We start from the raw sequence: 18,734 nt of genomic DNA on the forward strand, positions 1-18,734 counted from the left end.
CACTCATCCGTTTTTGACCATGAAAAGGAAAAATGTTTTGTATTTCAATTTTCAATTTTGTTTTTTAAAACGAAAATCAAATAACCACTCTGTGTTGCAGTTGCACAAATAGTAGAAATATAAATAAAGATATATAAGAAGTGTGGATATTTACATAGTTAAAGGAATATTATAATACAGTATTTACATAATTAACATTATAAGGTATTGCAATTGTGAAAAGTAATAATAATAATAATAAAAATAGTAGCAGTTAATTATTGCACACATTACAAGCCAGTGTTATTGCACATAAACAGATATTATTGTCCAGTTTTAACCTCTAAGTGTCTTTGTGTCAGACACTTAGAGCGAGGAGTTATAAAGTTTGATGGCCACAGGCAGGAAGGACTTGCTGTGGCGCTCTGTGGTGCATTTTGGGAGAATGAGTCTATCACTGAAAGTGCTCCTGTGATTGAGCAGCAAGCCATGGAGTGGGTGCGAGACATTGTCCAAGATGGCATGTAGTTTGGAGAGCATCCTCCTCTCTGATACACCCGACAGAGAGTCCAGATCCACGACTTCACTGGCCTTGCAGATCAGATCAATTTGATGAGTCTGTTGGCGTCCCCTACCCTTAGCCTGCTGCCCCAGCATGCAACTGCAAAGAGGATAGCACTGGCCACCACATCATTGTCCTGCAGATGTTGAAGGACCTCAGATTCCTTAGAAAGTAGAGACGGCTTTGGCCCTTCCTGAAGAGGGCTGGAGTGTTCTTGGCCCAGTCCAGTTTATTGTCCAAGTGCACTCCCAGGTATTTGTAGTCCTCCACAATGTCCACACTGACCCCATGGATGGAAACAGGGCTCACTGCTGCCTTGCCTCTCCTTAGATCCCCCACCAGCTTCTTGGTCTTTGTCACGTTGAGCTGTAGATGGTTCTGCTCACTCCATGTGATAAAGTCACCCACCACAGCTCTGTACTCAGCCTTGTCACCCTTGCTGATTCATCTAACCACAGCAGAGTCATCAAAAAACTTCTGGAGATGACAAGACTCTGTGTGGTAGTTGAAGTCTGTGGTGTAGATGGTGAAGAGTAGGGCTGTAATCAGCCAAAGAAAATCTTGGTCGTCTGAAGTCGTGAAATTTTCGACTAAAAATCGAATGGTTGGGGGGTGCGGGTGCGGAGGGGCGGAAAAAAAATGCAAAATTAAATAACTGTACTGTCCCGCAGTACTTGTCCTTGTAGGCTATTTGCAGTATATTAAATCCTTTTTGACCTAATTATTTTATAATAAAATGACACTCGTCTGTCGGCTCAGACAGCGCTGCATCAGCGCTCTGGGCATGTCCTCGCACGGAGACACAAATAGACTATAGACTAGACTAGTTCAAAGCTTTTACTCTTCCTCGTGCTGGCGCTGTATATTAACAAGTTCTTAAAACCTCAGCCCTACACAACAGCAATGGGCCTCATATCCTAAGCAATAAAGTTGACAATTCCTTCTGTGACATTTTTGCGTTTGGATGGTAGAGGCTTAACATCCAGCGGGGTCTGGGGGGCCTGGGGAACGCTACCGTTGTTGTGGGAGGGTGCGCCGGTAGTTATAAAACAAATTTTAGACTATGAAATATGCCAATTCTGATATGTTCACATAGCTAGCCTACTCAAAACCGACAGGGCAACCTAACGCGGACACGTTAGCTTACCGTTTTTAAGTAATATGCCATGTTTGTAGTTGAGCTGTGATATGCAAACTCTTGCTTGCAAACTTTGCATTCAACTTTTTCCCGTTATCTAATGTTGCCACACTGGCAATGTCTTCGACATGGTAGAGGAGGACTGACTAGAAATGAAACACTCACAATTAAATAAACATTCAGCAAACCACTAAACCAAGGTTTTCTTGTTCTTTCTTCAATCTGTCCCCAATGGGTTGGGCTGATCCAACAAAAGAGAAAACAGGGGGCTGTTCTGAAGACAGACTGTTACCTGTGAAACAGGGATGCTCTGAAAACACCCCCATTGGCAATTAGTGCTTTCTACTCATAGACAGTTACAGTCTATGCTTCCACCTGATGAAATTAACACGGCAAAAATTCAACCAATCTGAATATTGGTTGAGCCAGAACGTATCAACCAATAAATCGACTAGTCGAATGGGAGATTAAAGCCTTAGTAAAGATGAAGGGAGAGAGGACAGTCCCCTGTGGGGCCCCGGTGTTGCTGACCACGCTGGCACACAGTGTTGCAGGCGCACATACTGTGGTCTGCCAGTCAGGTAGTAAACAATCCAGGACACAAGGGGGAGATCCACCTGCATTGCTGTCAGCTTCTCACCTAGCAGGGCCGGCCGGATGGTGTTGAAAGCACTGGAGAAGTAAAAAAACATGCCCCTCACCGTGCTCGCCGGCTTGTCCAGGTGTGTGTAGATGCGGTTGAGCAGGAAGATGATGGCGTCCTCAACCCCCAACCTGGGCTGGTAGACGAACTGGAGGGGGTCCAGGAGAGGTCTGACCATGGGCCGCAGCTGTTCCAGAAACAGTCTCTCCAGGGTCTTCATAATGTGGGAGGTCAGTGCCACAGGTCTGTAGTCCTTGGAGTCACTGGGACGTGACGTCTTTGGCACAGGAACGAGGTAAGATTTCTTCCACAGCACAGGGACCCTTTGGAGACTAAGGCTCAGGTTGAAGACATGGTGAAGGACTCCACATAGCTGAGAGGAACAGGCTTTGAGCACCCCAGGACGGACACCACCAGGGCCTGCAGCCTTATAAGAGTCTGGTCAGCTGTCTTCTCACCTGGTCATCAGTGAGGCATACTGAGGTCACAGGTGGGGTAGGGGGAGGGGGAGTCTGGCTGGAGAGAGGTGTTAGCCGGAGGGCTAGAGGAGGGGGGAGTAGGGATCTCACAGGAGGAGGGCGTGGGACAGTGAGGGTGGGAGGGGGGAGTAGTGGGGTTGGAGGTGAGACAGCAGTTGTGTTAATCGGGGGATGGGCAGGTGCAGGAGCATCAAATCTGTTAAAGAACAGATTAAGTTTGTTGGCCCTGTCCAAGCTGCCTTCAACTCCTCTGCTGCCAGTCGGTCTGAAGCAAGTGATGGTCCTCATGCCGCTCCAGACCTCCCTTGTGTTGTTCTGCTGGAGTTTACGCTCCAGCTTCCTCCTGTACTTCTCCTTAGCCTCCCTGATCTTCACCTTCAGGTCCCCCTGAATGGCCCTCACCTCCTCCCTATTTCCAGCTCTGAAAGCCCTCCTCTTAGGGTTCAGGATGTTCTTGATGTCCTTTGTTACCCACGGTTTGTTGTTTGGGTAACACTGAACAGTCTTTGCCGGGACAGTGCAGTCCACACAGAAGTTTGTAGTCTGAGATACACTCAGTCAGCCAATCTATGTCCTATCCATGTGGCTCACAGAATGCATCCCAATCTGTCACCTCAAAACATCCCTCAAGTGTCTCATAGGCCTCCCCCGACCATCCCTCACTGTCCTTGAGGTCACAGGTTGCCTTTCTACCAGAGGCACATAGCAGGGGTTGATGTGAACCAGGTTGTGGTCGGATCTGCCCATTGGGGGGAGGGGGTAAGAGCTGTAGGCGTCTCTGTAATTAGCATACAGCAGGTCCAGGGTCCTCTCCTCTCTAGTAGGGCAGCTCACATACTGTTGTGAAGTTAGTTAGTGTGGTGGTCGTGGTGACATGGTTGAAGTCACCTGAGATCACTATGAGGGCACTCGGGTGTTGAGTCTGGAGTTCAGCAATGGCGGTGTGGGTGACGTTACATGCCGACGTCGTAGTCCCACAGCAAGCAGTTCAATGTCCGGGCCACAGATACGCTGTTTAACCATAATGTGACCGTGATTACACCATCTGTTGTTAACTAGAACAGCAAGCCCCCCACCTTTACGCTTACCGCTCTTGATGCAGTCCCTGTGGGCCCGAACAGTCTGAAAGCCATTGATGGAGACGTTGTGGTCAGGAATATCCGAGTGTAGCCAAGTCTCTGTGAAGCACATTAAACTACACTCCCGGTACTCCCTCTGACACCGGAAAAACGCTGTTAGCTTGTCCATCTTAGTAGCCAGTGACCTCACATTGCCCATGATGAGAGAGGGGAGACACAGCTTAAATCTCCTCCTCCATAAGTCTCCATCCTCATTCCACCTCTGCACCCTCGATGTGTTGTCCTTCAGATTTCTGTGGGGATGTCTGTGGGCCAGGGCGCCCAAGACGGCGCCTTGTTTGGCTTCAGCGCAATATGCTGGTCCCAGCTGTAAACAATGCGGTCATGAAGTTGCTGCGCAACGGTGCTGTGGCTTTCCAAAACTCTCCCAACTTGCATGATTTGAGAGAGTGTAGTAAAGTTTTGAAAAGACTGTTAAAAAGAAAAAGAAAGACTGTTAAAAAGTTAAAGTTAGAAGACAAAAAGACGGAGCAACTGCAAGAAGCTTGTGTTCCCCCCAGAAATAGTGGCTACGACACTCCGGCCAGACATGGTACTGTGGTGTCCAACAAAAAAGCTGGCATATGTTGTGGAATTAACAGTACCGTGGGAAGATGGAGTTCAAGAGACTTATGATAGGAAAAAGAACAAATATACTGACCTGGCAGCTGAAGCATCCCAGAACGGTTGGAAGACCAGCATCTTACCAGTAGATGTTAATTGCAGGGGATTTGTTGCCACTTCTACCACCAGTTTGCTGAGAAAAATAGAGGTGAAGGGTTGCTCTTTCCAACAGGCCATCAAGTCAATGTCAAGTGTTCAAAAAGCAGTTACTGGCTTTTGATCAAGCGTAAAGACCCCAACTGGGCAGCAAGGTTGAGACAGGTGGTATACTGACAGGCTTAAGGTGAATCCCATTTCTCGTCTTACCCCTACCCCTTGGCAAGGAAAGCCATTGATGGAGACGTTGTGGTCAGGAATATCCGAGTGTAGCCAAGTCTCTGTGAAGCACATTAAACTACACTCCCGGTTCTCCCTCTGACACCGGAAAAACGCTGTTAGCTTGTCCATCTTAGTAGCCAGTGACCTCACATTGCCCATGATGAGAGAGGGGAGACACAGCTTAAATCTCCTCCTCCATAAGTCTCTGTTATCTGTGTAGTACGTAGGTCTGTTTGCAATACATATGTGTATCCACATGTACTGTATCATGTATACATACATATACACCCTGTATACATGGTGTGTTGTATATCTATTTTAGTTATCACCGTTTTGAATGTCATTGATGTTCAGAAAAACATTTTCTTAACAAAAATCTGTCTTTATTGCCGATAAATTAAACATAACAAGCAAAAACATTACATACAATTATGTTATACAACCATTATCAACTATTAGAACCATAATTAACATGTCACACAGATAAAAAGGCACTCATATGTGTAAAACAAAAAAAAACACACAAGACCACAAACAAACAAATTAACCACAGCTGTTCTGATATTGCAGACCAGTCTGAAGCCTGTTGGCCTCACATTTCATCAGTGTCCCATATCAAAACCAACAACAATATACAAGTGCATGAACAGGAATTAATTACAAATGATTACAGTAATACAGTACCAATGCAATAATGAATGGGTACATGGGGCCATACACCCCTCGGTCTATTCCCTACCCATGACAATTGGTCACTAGGTCCCGCGTGAACGCGCAAAAACAAGGGAAAGGAGTAAGGGGTAGGGGTAAGACAGAGAAATGAGATTCAGCCTTAGTCCTGACTCAGGGAGAAGGACGCCCTGCCATGCAGAGCCCATTGGGAAATGGAGAGTATAGAATGGCGGGCGGTGTACCTGGGACGCTGGGTACACTGTTCCTGTTGTCAATCAGTGAAATGTTGATGAAGCAGGGTGCCCACCTGATGACCCTATTGATATACCTTACCCTCCTTTTCACCACTCCACTGCTACTTTCAAGAGTTTCCTGAGGGAGTTTCCTAAGCTTTCCTTAGGGATTGAAACATCTAGTTTCATCTACTAGCAGTGCATGTTAACGTAAACGCAGTTGTTCTATCAGGCTGTAGCGCCAAAAATTAGGAATTGAAAGACAATTACTAGACAGAGATTAAAGTGGAAAAGATAACATTTATCATATAAACTTACATCTACTAGCTACATCACGTAATAGCTAATTATGAAATAGATAACCCAAGCAAAAAAAAGTAGATTTATATTTCCGATAGTATGTTGAAAATGTACTTACACAAATAGTACTTTTTGTAAATATTTAAAAAGTATATTAGCTTCACGCTTACACTTTTAACACTTTAAAATAATTATACTATATTACATTTTTGATATATTTTAAATCGCATGCTCAAAATTTTAATTATAACATTCCCTGAAAGCATATTTTAAAAGTACACATTTAATATCAACACTAATATTAAGTTTGAGTGTATTTTAAGTTAGCTTTGAGTTTAATTATGAAGTTAAGCTGGTCACGCTAGTACTTCAGGACATGCTTTTAGAAAGTATTCAATAGTATTACTATGAAAATGCACTTAAGCCCATTTATGAAATGTTGTGCTGTGTGTTAACACATAGCAATTATTGCAGTTGTTCTGTAATGTTTAACTAGTTTTGCAACAAAGATTATACACATTACACACAAAATGACATTAAACAAAACATTAAATGAAAACTTCAAAAGTACAGGTGCACAAAAAATGTAGGTTCTGCTGAACAGCAAGTGGTTTAAAGTCGGTGCAGTGCAACATTAAGATTTAACAGATAGCATCACCCCTATTGCAATAGACAAATTAATACTGGCCAAATTATAAGCAAAAAAATAATAATGTTCACTCACACTGTTAACATTGCCACAAGTGTTCAAAAAAGAACATTTCACTGGTGTTGTTTAACTGAGAAAAAGCAGGGCTACTGCAAACAAGACCAATTGGAGAGTGTACAGATCAAAAAGTCACTGAGAGTATAGAAGATATGTAGAAGTCGGTTTGGCATTAATGTCTGTAAAGTAGTATCTCCCCAAGAATTTTAGTCTCTTTCAACATTGTTGGGAAGTGGAATGACATACATTTTGTCAACATTTACACATTTACACTTGAGTGATTGGGGATGCACGGCAAATACATTATGGGTGTGAGACACCTAATTTAAAAGGAAGATATATTTAATTGAGCATCTCTACACACCTTTCCTCCACTCTTGGCAAGCTCTTTTACTAAAATACAGAACTTAGTGGATGTGGATGAGGCCCATCATCAGATGTACCAGGGTCATAACTTTGCAGAATGTTCCATCATTTTACTGCACAACTCAATTATTTCTCTTTTTGAGAGTTGTGTAAATATATGAATGATAAACCACACTGCTACAAATTAAACAGACATAAAATAAAATAAACCTGTCACTCCTATTAAACTTCCAATAGCCATTTTTGAAAGTTGCAACACACTAACTTTCTTTTGGCAGCCAAAACCTTTGACATTATGTTGAAACATAGATTTCTAGAGGTACTTTAAATTTTGTCAAATTATGTTTTATGCTGTCATTAGCATTTGCCATTGTAGTTCCTGCTTTTTTTGAGAGACCCCTCCACCACAGGAATCGATCTACCACTGGGTGGCTGTGGTGCAGCTGTAGAGCGGTTGCCTACCAATCAGAAGGTTGGTGCCTTGATCCCTGGCCCATGTCAAAGTGTCCTTGGACGAGTCACTGTATGGCAGCCTCGGCCACAGTGTATAAATGTGTAATGCCTATTTGTTTGTTATGGCTATGCTGTATTTCTGTTTAAATTGTAACTGGTGTCTTGGGCAAGTCTCCCTCTGAAAAAAGATTTCAATCTCAAGGGACTTCCTGGTTAAATTAAAGTTAAATAAAGAAATACGAATGTGTGAATGCTGAATTGCTCCTCCACTATGTAAAAGCACTTTGCGTAGTCGTTAAGACTAGAGAAGCGCGACATAAAATACATCACATTTACATCTATTCACTATTTGTGAAGCAAAGTCCCATTAAATAATTCAAATGGAAATGTGGATGTTGCCCACAGTGGTACCCAGCTACGCTCGTCTGCTGCCAAGTGCATCAATGAATGCACATCAAAGAAGCATTAGCGCACCGTACAGTTTCTCAAAGTTGAGCACAAATTTCCGCAGAGCTTGTTCTGCCACATCCACATTTCTCACTTTGATGGCATCCTGAAGAAGAGTGTGTGCAGATCCAATGCTGCTGGTTCTGTCGGTGCAAATATATTTTAGCCGGAATAGGTAAAATTTGCCCAAAATACTATTTCTGAAAATCTGCCACTGCATAAATGTAAGCCGTATTTACATACACAAGTAGACCTATACAATAGTTGGAACTGTATACAAAAAAAATCAGCAGGTTTTTTTGCACATTTCAGTGAGAGGACATTCATGTAGCATTAGTCCATGGTTCCTTTGAGAGGAAGCATTAAGATACGCCTTACCGAAAGGGGGCAGACTGAAGGTACAGATGCACCGAAAAGTAGAGACGAGGAAAGTAGAAACGGAAAATAGGCAGATATCAACAACCAGAGTTACAACTTAGTCAAAACTTGATTGCAGTTAAAACTAATACCGTTACACTCTTTAAGTCAACGTTATTTTATTTGATACAAATGTATTATGGTGGAAGCTTTTCCCTGTGTGTCGTGGAAATGGTTGGTTTTTGTGCTGAACCAGTGGCTAACGTTAGTTTAGCCATCTGGTGATCTATGCTTATCAAGGTTGCGGGCGAGGCTGGATTGTTTGCTAGCTGTCGTTGACACGTCCAGGTAGTTTTACGAGGGGCTGATATACCGGTAGCCCGGTTTGCTCGCAATGCTTCTTCTGCTGCACCCACTTGTCAACCAACGTTAGCTGGCTCTACTCCTTCTATTTTCCAATGGCTCACTGCGGTTTCAACGAGACGAGCCCAAAGGTACAGACCCCGCGTCCCGAAATCGTCAAACCAACACATGGTACCATAGACCAAAGCAAAAAGCCGGTACTGTTCGAAATCTTTGGTGAGATATGGACAGTTCAATCACAGCTTGGCCAGGGAGTCTCAGCCTCGGTGTACCGGGTCAGTTCAGGCAGAGCCGCCGCCACCACCACCGCCGCCGCTGTGAAGGAGTTTCAGGCCGATACTCATGGAGGAGATTACGGGTATCACAAGGAGAGGTCCGTGCTGGAAGATATCCAGGGACATAAAAACATTGGTAACAACATTAACGTTAGCCTATTTTACTAAAACATGTTGACCTGTGTCCGTGTTAGCAAGCAGGAATACTTTAGGGCTGCCCCTTTTAGTAAATTAGTCTACTTCATGTTGAATAAATTATTTCCAAGAAACTCACGAGCACACGATTTAAAGTGGTGCTTTTGCATGATTCTTTGTGGAGAAATACAGTTTTACAATGTTACAGTGTTCTGCAAAAATAATTATGACTGACGATTGTTGCTCTATTAACCTAACCTAAAGACAAACTTTTGTTGTCATTATCCTGTAGTAAATGGTATTGTCTAGTAGGAGGGTTCATTTACTTTTTCTTAACCATGACACAGTGCAATGACAGCTTTGTTCTCCTCTCAGTTACACTGTACGGGGTATTCACCAACCACAGCTGTATGGGTGTTGTCAACCACTGTCTTCTGCTGGAGCTCTTGGATGTCAGTGTATCTGATCTGTTGGTAAGAGGCAGCAGTGCTACCCAGGTTGGTAGGTAAGTAAAGTAATGCCCCTGCTTCTCATATAGAAAAGCTGAACTAACAAGGTTGCCAGTTCAGGGAGATTGGCTGCACCATGTATAGATTTGAGTGCTCAGAGCTCAAGAGTAACTTTGTTTTACTAGGACCACTGCAGCCCCTAACTTAAAAAGGGAGGGGCACATGGAGAAAATCCAGAAGGGTCGCTTCCATTTTTTGTTTCAACCTGGACCCTTTTTTCCTAATTTTTTGTGTATAAATGACTGATAGGAACAACAATCTTTGATGTTGAGCAAGAACGCTGCAGCGTTGAAGCAAGCCACAATGTAAGAATAATAGGGCAGTTGTCTAGCTTGTAACCCTAACTTCAAAGAAGTGCCTGTTATGCCACTTACAGTCTCTGATTAATATTCTAAGTGTCCTTTAAAACCTCTTTGAGACCATTCTGTTTAACCAGCAACAGCTCTAAACATAAATCGGCAAACTATGTGTTTATTTCAACATAAACTAGGGTTGTAGTGGTTGGAAAAGTGGAAAGACAACCTAAAACGCTTTTTCATAGTTTTATTTTGTTTCTGGTGACTTTGAATGAAGTGTATTTTACGATGATAACATTACGTTTATAAATTTACATGGAGTCACTTGGGTTTAGGAAAAGCGATTTTGCAGATGTTTGAATGTTTTAAAAAGGATCTTGCTCTTTAACAGAAAGGTTGACCTCCTTAGACATTCTTTCCTTAATGTTGTCAGACTTCCAGAATATTAATCTGAGTATTTCAGTGTCAAAACAAGCACTTTTGTGAACGGTAAATACAAGCTGGACAATTGCCCTATTAACTTACATTGTAGCTTGTTTCGCCGCTGCCAACTGCAGTTATCTTGCTTAACACTGGACCAGTTTCAGAGATTGTTTTTCCCAGCAGTCAGTTAGACACAAAGGCTACAGGTTTAAAACAAACGGCATTATCAGGGAAAGCTGCATTCATAAAATATAGCGGTTGACTGCTGGATGACTGCTGGAAGTCATAAGTCTTGGCGCATGTGATTTTCCTTTGGCGCAAACTAAAAACTCTTCGGGGGGGGCGCCAAAAATTCTCTATGCAGAAAAAAACTGTAAAAAACATACCACACAAACTTGCCAGCTGACTTTGTGGTTGCTGCACCGGTGCAGGGGTTCTTGGCTTGGACCAGTCCAGCGTCTCTTCCCACTTTGCATAAAAAGTTATTCGTAATAGACATTGCCACCATCAAATATGTTACCATTACTAGTATATAGTAATATCTTATAATATCATGAACACCATTTGCCTCTATTATATTTATATTTTATTCACACCAATTATTGAATACATATTTTTATACTTGACAAAAGTGCTGATAAAGCTACACTAATATCCAGTTTTGTTACTATTTAATGATTACAATTATATTTTTTTTAAACTTTTACTCTGGTTTAGTTGTTTTTATTTTATTAGATGTTTAAGGTATTTATCTCAGTTATTATCATCTCTACCACCCGTATTACATTACATCCTACTTAGTCTCACCAAACATGTACGTACACCGTGCCGGTCATCCAAACGTTAATACATGCATACACCATCCATACACACATTTGTCTTATATATAATTTGCACATTTGTACATTCAGTCTTCAATTACACCAACCTTTAACATAACCGGTGTTTATATTTTTTGACAATCTATAATTGTTTATATACATTTTAATTGAATGATGCTTAACTAATGCACATTCAGAAAAGTAAACCATGTATTATCTTCATCAATTAGCCCAATGCAGGCTATCCCTCCCATCTGTCTTTTTTTGTTTATTCCGAAATAGCAATCCTATCTAAGGTGATTTCCATGTGCGAAATATGGAGTGATGAGGGAGCTAGAGACAGATGAACTCACAAAACTCACACAAGCAATATTTATTTTAACAAGGTGAATAGTTATATAATTAGCAGCCTATGTGTGTTTTTTGCTCTCTGCCGTCTCTAACGTCTCGCCCACGTGGCACAGCAGCGTGCAAAAGTGAGAGAGCGTAGATGCAATGTGAGCACTTGTAAAATATGACTTGAGAGCGCAGATGCGATGTGAGCACTTGTTAAATATGACTTGAGAGCGCAGATGTGATGTGAGAACTTGTAAAATATGACTTGAGAGCTTGTAAAAAGAATCTGTAGTAGTAGATGCGATGTGCGCACTTGTAGAATATGATTTGAGAGCTTTTGAAAAAAATCTATACTCGTGTTTTGTTTTGTTTTTTTTCCCACTTGAGTCACTTTTCCAGTACAACTACAACTCATGATTACAACCTCTCGAATCTGTCGCTGCAGTGTGCTCTCCCGCATCACACAGTGCCGAGTCTGCGCTCTCGAGTTTTGCAACACTTCTTGCGATGCATTTGGTGTAAAACTAATTTGTACTTGTGGACTTAGTCTGTGGAGCTCTGAGCCAACAGGACGGCCGGGGACAGCAGGGTTTCTATCGCCTGATGAGCTGCTCACCGCCAGCTGAAACACTGGCGGTGAGGTCCTGCAGACGGGCCGCCGTCAGTGGGGCTCGGCCCGCATGGAAACATCGCTAGAAAGCTCCACTGCCGACCTCGACATGATCTGATCTATAGTGGGACACAAAGAGCTCCAGAACCAGTAGAAGGGGAACAGCCCCGCCGGAGCCCACCGCCAGTGTTGGTGGAATATCAAGTTAGCAAACTAACCCCGCTTATAAATATATAATACAATATATATAATATAATACATTTTAGTTATCTTAACACTTTAAACAGTCAAACTGAAACACTGGAAACGCTAGCTTGCTATTCCACCAACACTGGCGGTGGGCTCCGGGGGGGCTCTTCCGCTGCTACCGGGTCTGCAGCTCTCCGTTTTCCGCTGGAGATCAGATTAACTCTAGGTCGGCAGCAGAGCTTTCTAGCGATGTTTCCACGCTGGCCGAGCCCCACTGACTGCGGTCCTTCTTCGGCTGCAGGACCCTGGAGCTCACCGCCAGTGTTTCAGTTGGACTGTTATGAGTGTTGAGATGATTAAAAGGTATTTACAGTATTGAGAAGCGGGCTGGCTGCTAGTTAGCCAAAGCTAGCTAGCTAACGTCCTGTTGGCTCAGAGCTCCACAGACTAAGTCCACAGGTACAAATTAGTTTTGCACAAAATGTATCGCAAGAAGTGTTGCAAAACTCGAGAGCGCAGACTCGCCGCTGTGTGATGCGAGAGAGCACACTGCAGAGACAGATTCAAGAGGTTGTAATCACAGAGTTGTGGTTGTACTGGTAAAAGTGACTGAAGTAGAAAACAAAACAAAAACACGACTACAGATTTTGAGCTCTCAAATCATATTCTACAAGTGCTCACATCTCATCTACAACTACAGATTTTTTTTACAAGCTCTCAAGTCATATTTTACAAGTGCTCACATCGCATCTGCGCTCTCAAGTCATATTTTACAAGTGCTCACATCGCATCTGCGCTCTCAAATAATATTTTACAAGTGCTCACATCGCATCTGCGCTCTCAAGTGATATTCTACAAGTGCTCACCTACAAGTGCTCACATCGCATCAACGTGCTCTCACTTTTGCACCTGCGCTCTCAAGTCATATTTTACAAGTGCTCACATCGCATCTGCGCTCTCAAGTCATATTCTACAAGTGCTGACATCGCATCCACGCGCTCTCACTTTTGCACCATATTTACCTTCATAGACATTAGCATAATAATAATATTTCTTATAATTTGTTTATTAGTCCCCAATGGGGAAATTACTGCACTACACTCTGTGTACACACTTTTTGTTAGTACTCACACACAGGCCTGAAATACACACACATGCTCAGGACCTATACATGCACTATACATGGAGAGATATCAGAGTGAGTGGGCTGCCAGCTGAACCAGCGCCCTGAGCGGTCGGGGGGGGGGTACGGTGCCTTGCTCAAGGGCACCTGGCAGTGCCCAGGAGGTGAACTGGCATCTCTCCAGCCACCAATCCACGCTCCCAACTTTTTGGGTCCATACGGGGATTTGAACCAGTGACCCTCCGGTTCCCAACCCAACTCTCTATGGACTGAGCTACTGCCACCCCAAGCATTGATGTAAAAATGCAAATAAATTAGTGAATGCACAGGCAATTAAGTGATATCCCGCAGTTTTGAAATAAAGTAACAGAATTGGCAGGTCACACAGGTGCAAGTAGTTTTAAAGTTTTAATGCGTAACTCTTTTATATTAATGAACGTCCGTTACATTCAAGCCATTGCATAGTTGATACAAAGTTAATTAGGACTATACATTTTACAAAAATGTCAACATTTGTATTTCTCACTATGGCTATGAATAGAAAATGATGTTGTCTGGCAACTTTCGATGTGGTCCTGGAGACATCTACTCTAGCAGGAAATACCACAGAGGTGGTTTTGGGTACTTTGCCAGGTGCAAAGCACAAAACATGACATGACAAAACCAAAAATGTTACAAACAAAGCACAAAATGAACAGTTTACAAGATAAAACAATGGAAAAGATCAGAAAAGGGACAGCTGTTATAGAGAGTAATAAAAGCAGTCATGAAACAAGAGGAAAACCTAGTAATATAACCAGTTAAAAAATAATAGCAACCAAAATCACTAACCTCATAAATCATATGTTTTGGTAGGAATGATTATTCTACATGTCAAAATAATTTACTAGTAAGTTTTGTAGAGTTATGCTTGTTGCGATAGTTATTAAGTCTATTAATAGCACAAAAAAATGAGTTTGATCATTTTTCGGGCCGCGATAGTTTCCATTTGCATGTTTATTTGTTTTCCTTCTCTCTCTCTCTCTTTCTCTCTCTCTCTCTACCTAAGACACTGAATGACCACTCCTTAGCGTAGCAAAGAGTGAGCCCTCTTTTAATTTGCATATGTATCTAATTGTGTGGGGAAGCAGGACTCCTGGTGGAGATAGAGAGACCGTTGAAATACAAGGCGCTGTTTAAAAAACAAACAAATGATGATGAAGATGTTGTCCTATGGCTGGTCTGGGAGGATGTGGGATGACCGGGTGGAAGAGACTCAGAGTGGGGGTTCCGTCTCAGAAGCATTTTCGCCCGAATAGTTTACAGACCCCCAAAAGTGTATGATTGTGTGAGTTGTGTGTGGGCTTGACTGAAAGTGTTGAGATTGTTTGTGAATGTAAGATCGGTATGCCTGGGATGACCAGCGGCCTCGGAACTGAATGGTTTGGTTGGAGATGCCTGATCTGGCGGCTGTGGATGCTGTGCCGATGCGGAAAGACCGTCTGGAATAATGTTTGGGTGATATGGCTGAAATGCAGAGAATTCTGTTCAGCTGTTTCTGAAACCAGAGTCAAGTGGCTATTTTGGAATAATGAAAAGTGGGTGTTGTGGAGATGCCTTGGTGGTGTACCTGGAGCCGAGGTATTTGATTAGTGGCTCAGGGTTGATGCTGGACTTAAGGTGGAAGACAAATGGGGAAGGATACTTCTAAGTGTGACTATGAGAGGGTTTGAGGTGTGGATGGTGATGCCTGATAAACCGGGGATGGCAAGAAGGATTATAGACGGATGAAGTCGGTGCAAATTCTAAACAACTCAAAAGCTGAAAAAGCGTTGAATGGAATGAGCATGGGTGATTAAATTACAGATGGACGTAACCTCCAGAGAGGGAAACGGAAGCCAATATGTAGCCTGATGTGCCTTAAAGCAATTCCAGCCAGTTAAGTAGGCTAAGAGAGTGCTGGACAAGACTGTTGATTATGGTGTGTGTTAGTTGAACGTTGTGGCTAAAAAGGATGGCACTGGTGTGGGATGAATGTCTGATTCTGGAGCAGAGTGTCTGAATTTCTTTATTAAAAATGTCTTCTACTGCTGTGTTGTCTGAGTAAATGAGTATGCACTTGTGACCATTTGTGCCCCCAAAGTATGGCAGCCACGACAATGGGGTATAGGTAGGGTTGTAGTCAAGACCACCTTTGTTGAGTCCAAGACAAGTCCGAGACCTGGGGCCTGTTGCACGAAAGTAGAATAAAGATATCCAGGATAAATTAATAAGCGCAGCTTGACTTAGTTTGATCCGCTCATCGCGGCTTTATCGGTTGTACGATTGCCAAGCCAGGATGAACAGGTGAAGCTATGTCAAGCCAGGTGTAGATAGCTGGGATAAGTGCACGTTCACGGCTTTCTCACATAGACCACGGTATCGATCACAGATTTACTGATGCAGAATTGAGAAGACGCATGCGCCATATGTTTCACCCAATGAGCATCAGCTTAAATGGAAAGTAACGAGGAGGTGAAGAATATAATATGCGGAAAGGGAAATACGTCTCTTATCAAACGGAGGGAAAAAGGCGAACAGACCAAAGCGGACCCGACTGAATGTGTAGGGTGTAAAAATATCTCCTTAGGCTTTAGTCACTCCACATTTTACAAAGTTGTAGGCTACACTGTGTTTTAATTGCTTTAAATATGCTAATTTCATGTTTCTGTTTTTATGTGATAAATGTGCTGGTTTTACTGTAAAGGGTCTTTGACTAGCCTACCATGTAAAGCACTATATAAATAAAATGTATTAGTATTTAGCCTTTGCCTTAAAAGTGAGCAGAGGGAATAATGTTCCTCGGAACCTGGACCCTTTAACACTAGAAGTGCCCGGATTTCAAAACGACTAGAACTGCCGTGAGCGGTCATTTTGACCGCCAGATTCCAAACTCTATTATCTGTCATGATAAATACCTAATTGCAATATTAATGCAGGTATTGTGTTAAGATACCTTTAGGAAAAACAAAATAACACCAAAATGTACAATTTAACGAGTTTAATTATACACTTGAGTTGCCCAGGTGTTTCAATTATTCATATCATGGCATAGTAAAACGTAATTATTTCATTCGGATCTGAAAAATATGGTATGTAAATTCATTCAACATAACTTATAACATGCAAATAACACCTAAAAGTATCTTCTTTGAACATTTATAACCTAACGTAACCTGCCACTGCCTCCGTGTTGGTGTCTGCTGTGGTGCGCAGCGCTGCTCGGACCGTGCTCCGCTCCCTTTTCTCCTCTCTAAACTCGTGTCTCAGCTCCTCTGCCAGTTGCCGCCTGAACTTCCTCCGAACAATTTCACTGCTGGTGCACTCCTTGGAGAGGATGTGTGCAATTGCAGCCAGTTTGAGGATGTATAAAGTTGTATAAACACGTTGGCAGAGCGAGCGCCCGGCGGCTCTTCAGAACGGAGTCCATTCACGCCGTATTCACGGTGGTAACTAGCGTTACCGACTGTGGCTTGTCCTTCGGCCCATTGCTGATGCCCACACGTGTTACTCCAGACCGCTTATGACGTTTCTTTGGCAGAGACTCTGATAGTAACTAAGCAACCAATATGCATCTTCAACCGCGCGAAAGATTGAAAACAATACCGCGAAAATCCGAGCGGTCAATATGACCGTGTATGGCCGAAATAGGTAAAAGTGATTTTATTTTCTTTGCCTAGTGTGTAATATATATAAAAACTATTTCAAATTAAAATATAGAGCCTTTTAGGAAAAGTCAGGAACCAGCAGGATTGTATTTTTTATCCAGCAAAGTTATTACATATAGAAATTTCAAAACGATCAAAATGACCGTCATGGCAGTTCTAGTGTTAAGGACTTTAGGCTTAATTTCAAACCCTTATTCACAACGTGAGAACATGTTTTATACCATATGCACAAATCTCTGTAAGCTATATCTAATTCTTTCTAGGCTACAATTAATATTCATACAGAACAATCAAAAAGGGACAACAACTACAAAAATAAGTAAGTGACTTCAATACACGCTGTGAGCATATGTAAAACAATATTCATGGTTTATTCTTCTGACAAGTGACCGCACCAAAATAAAAAGATTAAGAACCATTGCATTGTTCCCGGTGTGATGAACGTAAACTACACTACATACGTACTGTATATGGGCCACGTTATTGGTCCAGGGATGTGAGACTAATTGAGAAGGTTATGAAACCAATGTAAGCTATGATAAAAAACATTAGCCTACATAGTAAGGAGTAACACAAACTGTCCTTTATTAGAGAAGGATAAGCAACAAGAAAATGAATCATGAATGTATTGGTCTCTGACCAGTCTGCCATTAATATCATCTGGGAATATTGCTACATTAATATTGTCACACTTAATCTTTGGAGCGCGTCCTGTATAAAGCTGAAGCTGAGACCACGGACGCTGCGCTGCTCATCTCTACTTTAACAGAGAGAGTGGACACTGACGCGACTCGCAGGTCTGCTGGCAGGCAGCGGTCACCGGCCAGCGGACACTGGTCACCAGCCACCGGTCACTGGCCACCGGGCAGCGGCCACACGCCAGGCAGCCTCGAAACCGTACCGTCCCACCGGGAAAAGTCCCACTCCGCATCAGGGTGCCAGTGCAACCATTCCTAAACAACTGTAGTAAGGTTTAAATCAAACTCGCGACAACAATAGTGACAAGTAGGCTAATGCATGTTAATAAAAATAAAGCAGAACACATGCAGAAGACAACGGAATAACTGTTAAACACGTTTATTTCGGATCAGACGGCAGCTGATTTGACACATGAGACTCCAGGATTAATCTTAGCCTGGCTGTTAGCCTGCTCTGTACCAGGCTAGCCGCAAAGAATAAATCTCCATGGTTACTTGGCTGGGTTTAATTCAATCCGGTTTCGTGCAACCGAGTCAAAGCTAAATTTAGCCAGGATAACTTGAATATCCCGGCTAGGCCCCAGGACTAGTCGAGTCCGAGTCAAGACCGAGTCCAAAGACATTTAAGTCCGAGTGAAGACAGAGTCCAAAGAGGTTCAAGACCAAGGCTGAATCCCAATTCTTGCCCTTACCCCTTCCCCTTACCCCTTCGCCTAGCTTTTGCGCGTTCACGCAGGACCAAGTTCTGTCCCAATACCTATTGCGGCCTAGGGGAAGGGGATTGACCAAGGGCTGTTTACCCCTACAAACCTAGTGTGGACGCGACCTCACTTGAAAACAAACAGGCATCAATGGCTGCCCATCGACCAGAGAGA

General features: G+C 42.8%; 1 protein-coding gene across 2 annotated transcripts in view; it reads left to right on the forward strand.

Moving 5' to 3' along the window:
* Nucleotides 1–8,440: 8,440 nt before the first annotated feature.
* The window catches only part of uhmk1 (U2AF homology motif (UHM) kinase 1), a 22,943-nt gene continuing 12,649 nt past the window's right edge, over nucleotides 8,441–18,734 (forward strand). For both annotated transcript variants that reach the window (XM_034880439.1, XM_034880440.1), the window contains exons 1-2: nucleotides 8,441–9,169; nucleotides 9,544–9,673. In XM_034880439.1, coding sequence (XP_034736330.1) covers nucleotides 8,854–9,169; nucleotides 9,544–9,673 — 446 coding nt within the window. In that variant the 5' untranslated portion in view covers nucleotides 8,441–8,853. The remainder of the gene's footprint in view (nucleotides 9,170–9,543; nucleotides 9,674–18,734) is intronic.

The sequence above is a fragment of the Etheostoma cragini genome, chromosome 9 (assembly GCF_013103735.1).
Source record: "Etheostoma cragini isolate CJK2018 chromosome 9, CSU_Ecrag_1.0, whole genome shotgun sequence".
Lineage (NCBI taxonomy): Eukaryota > Metazoa > Chordata > Actinopteri > Perciformes > Percidae > Etheostoma > Etheostoma cragini.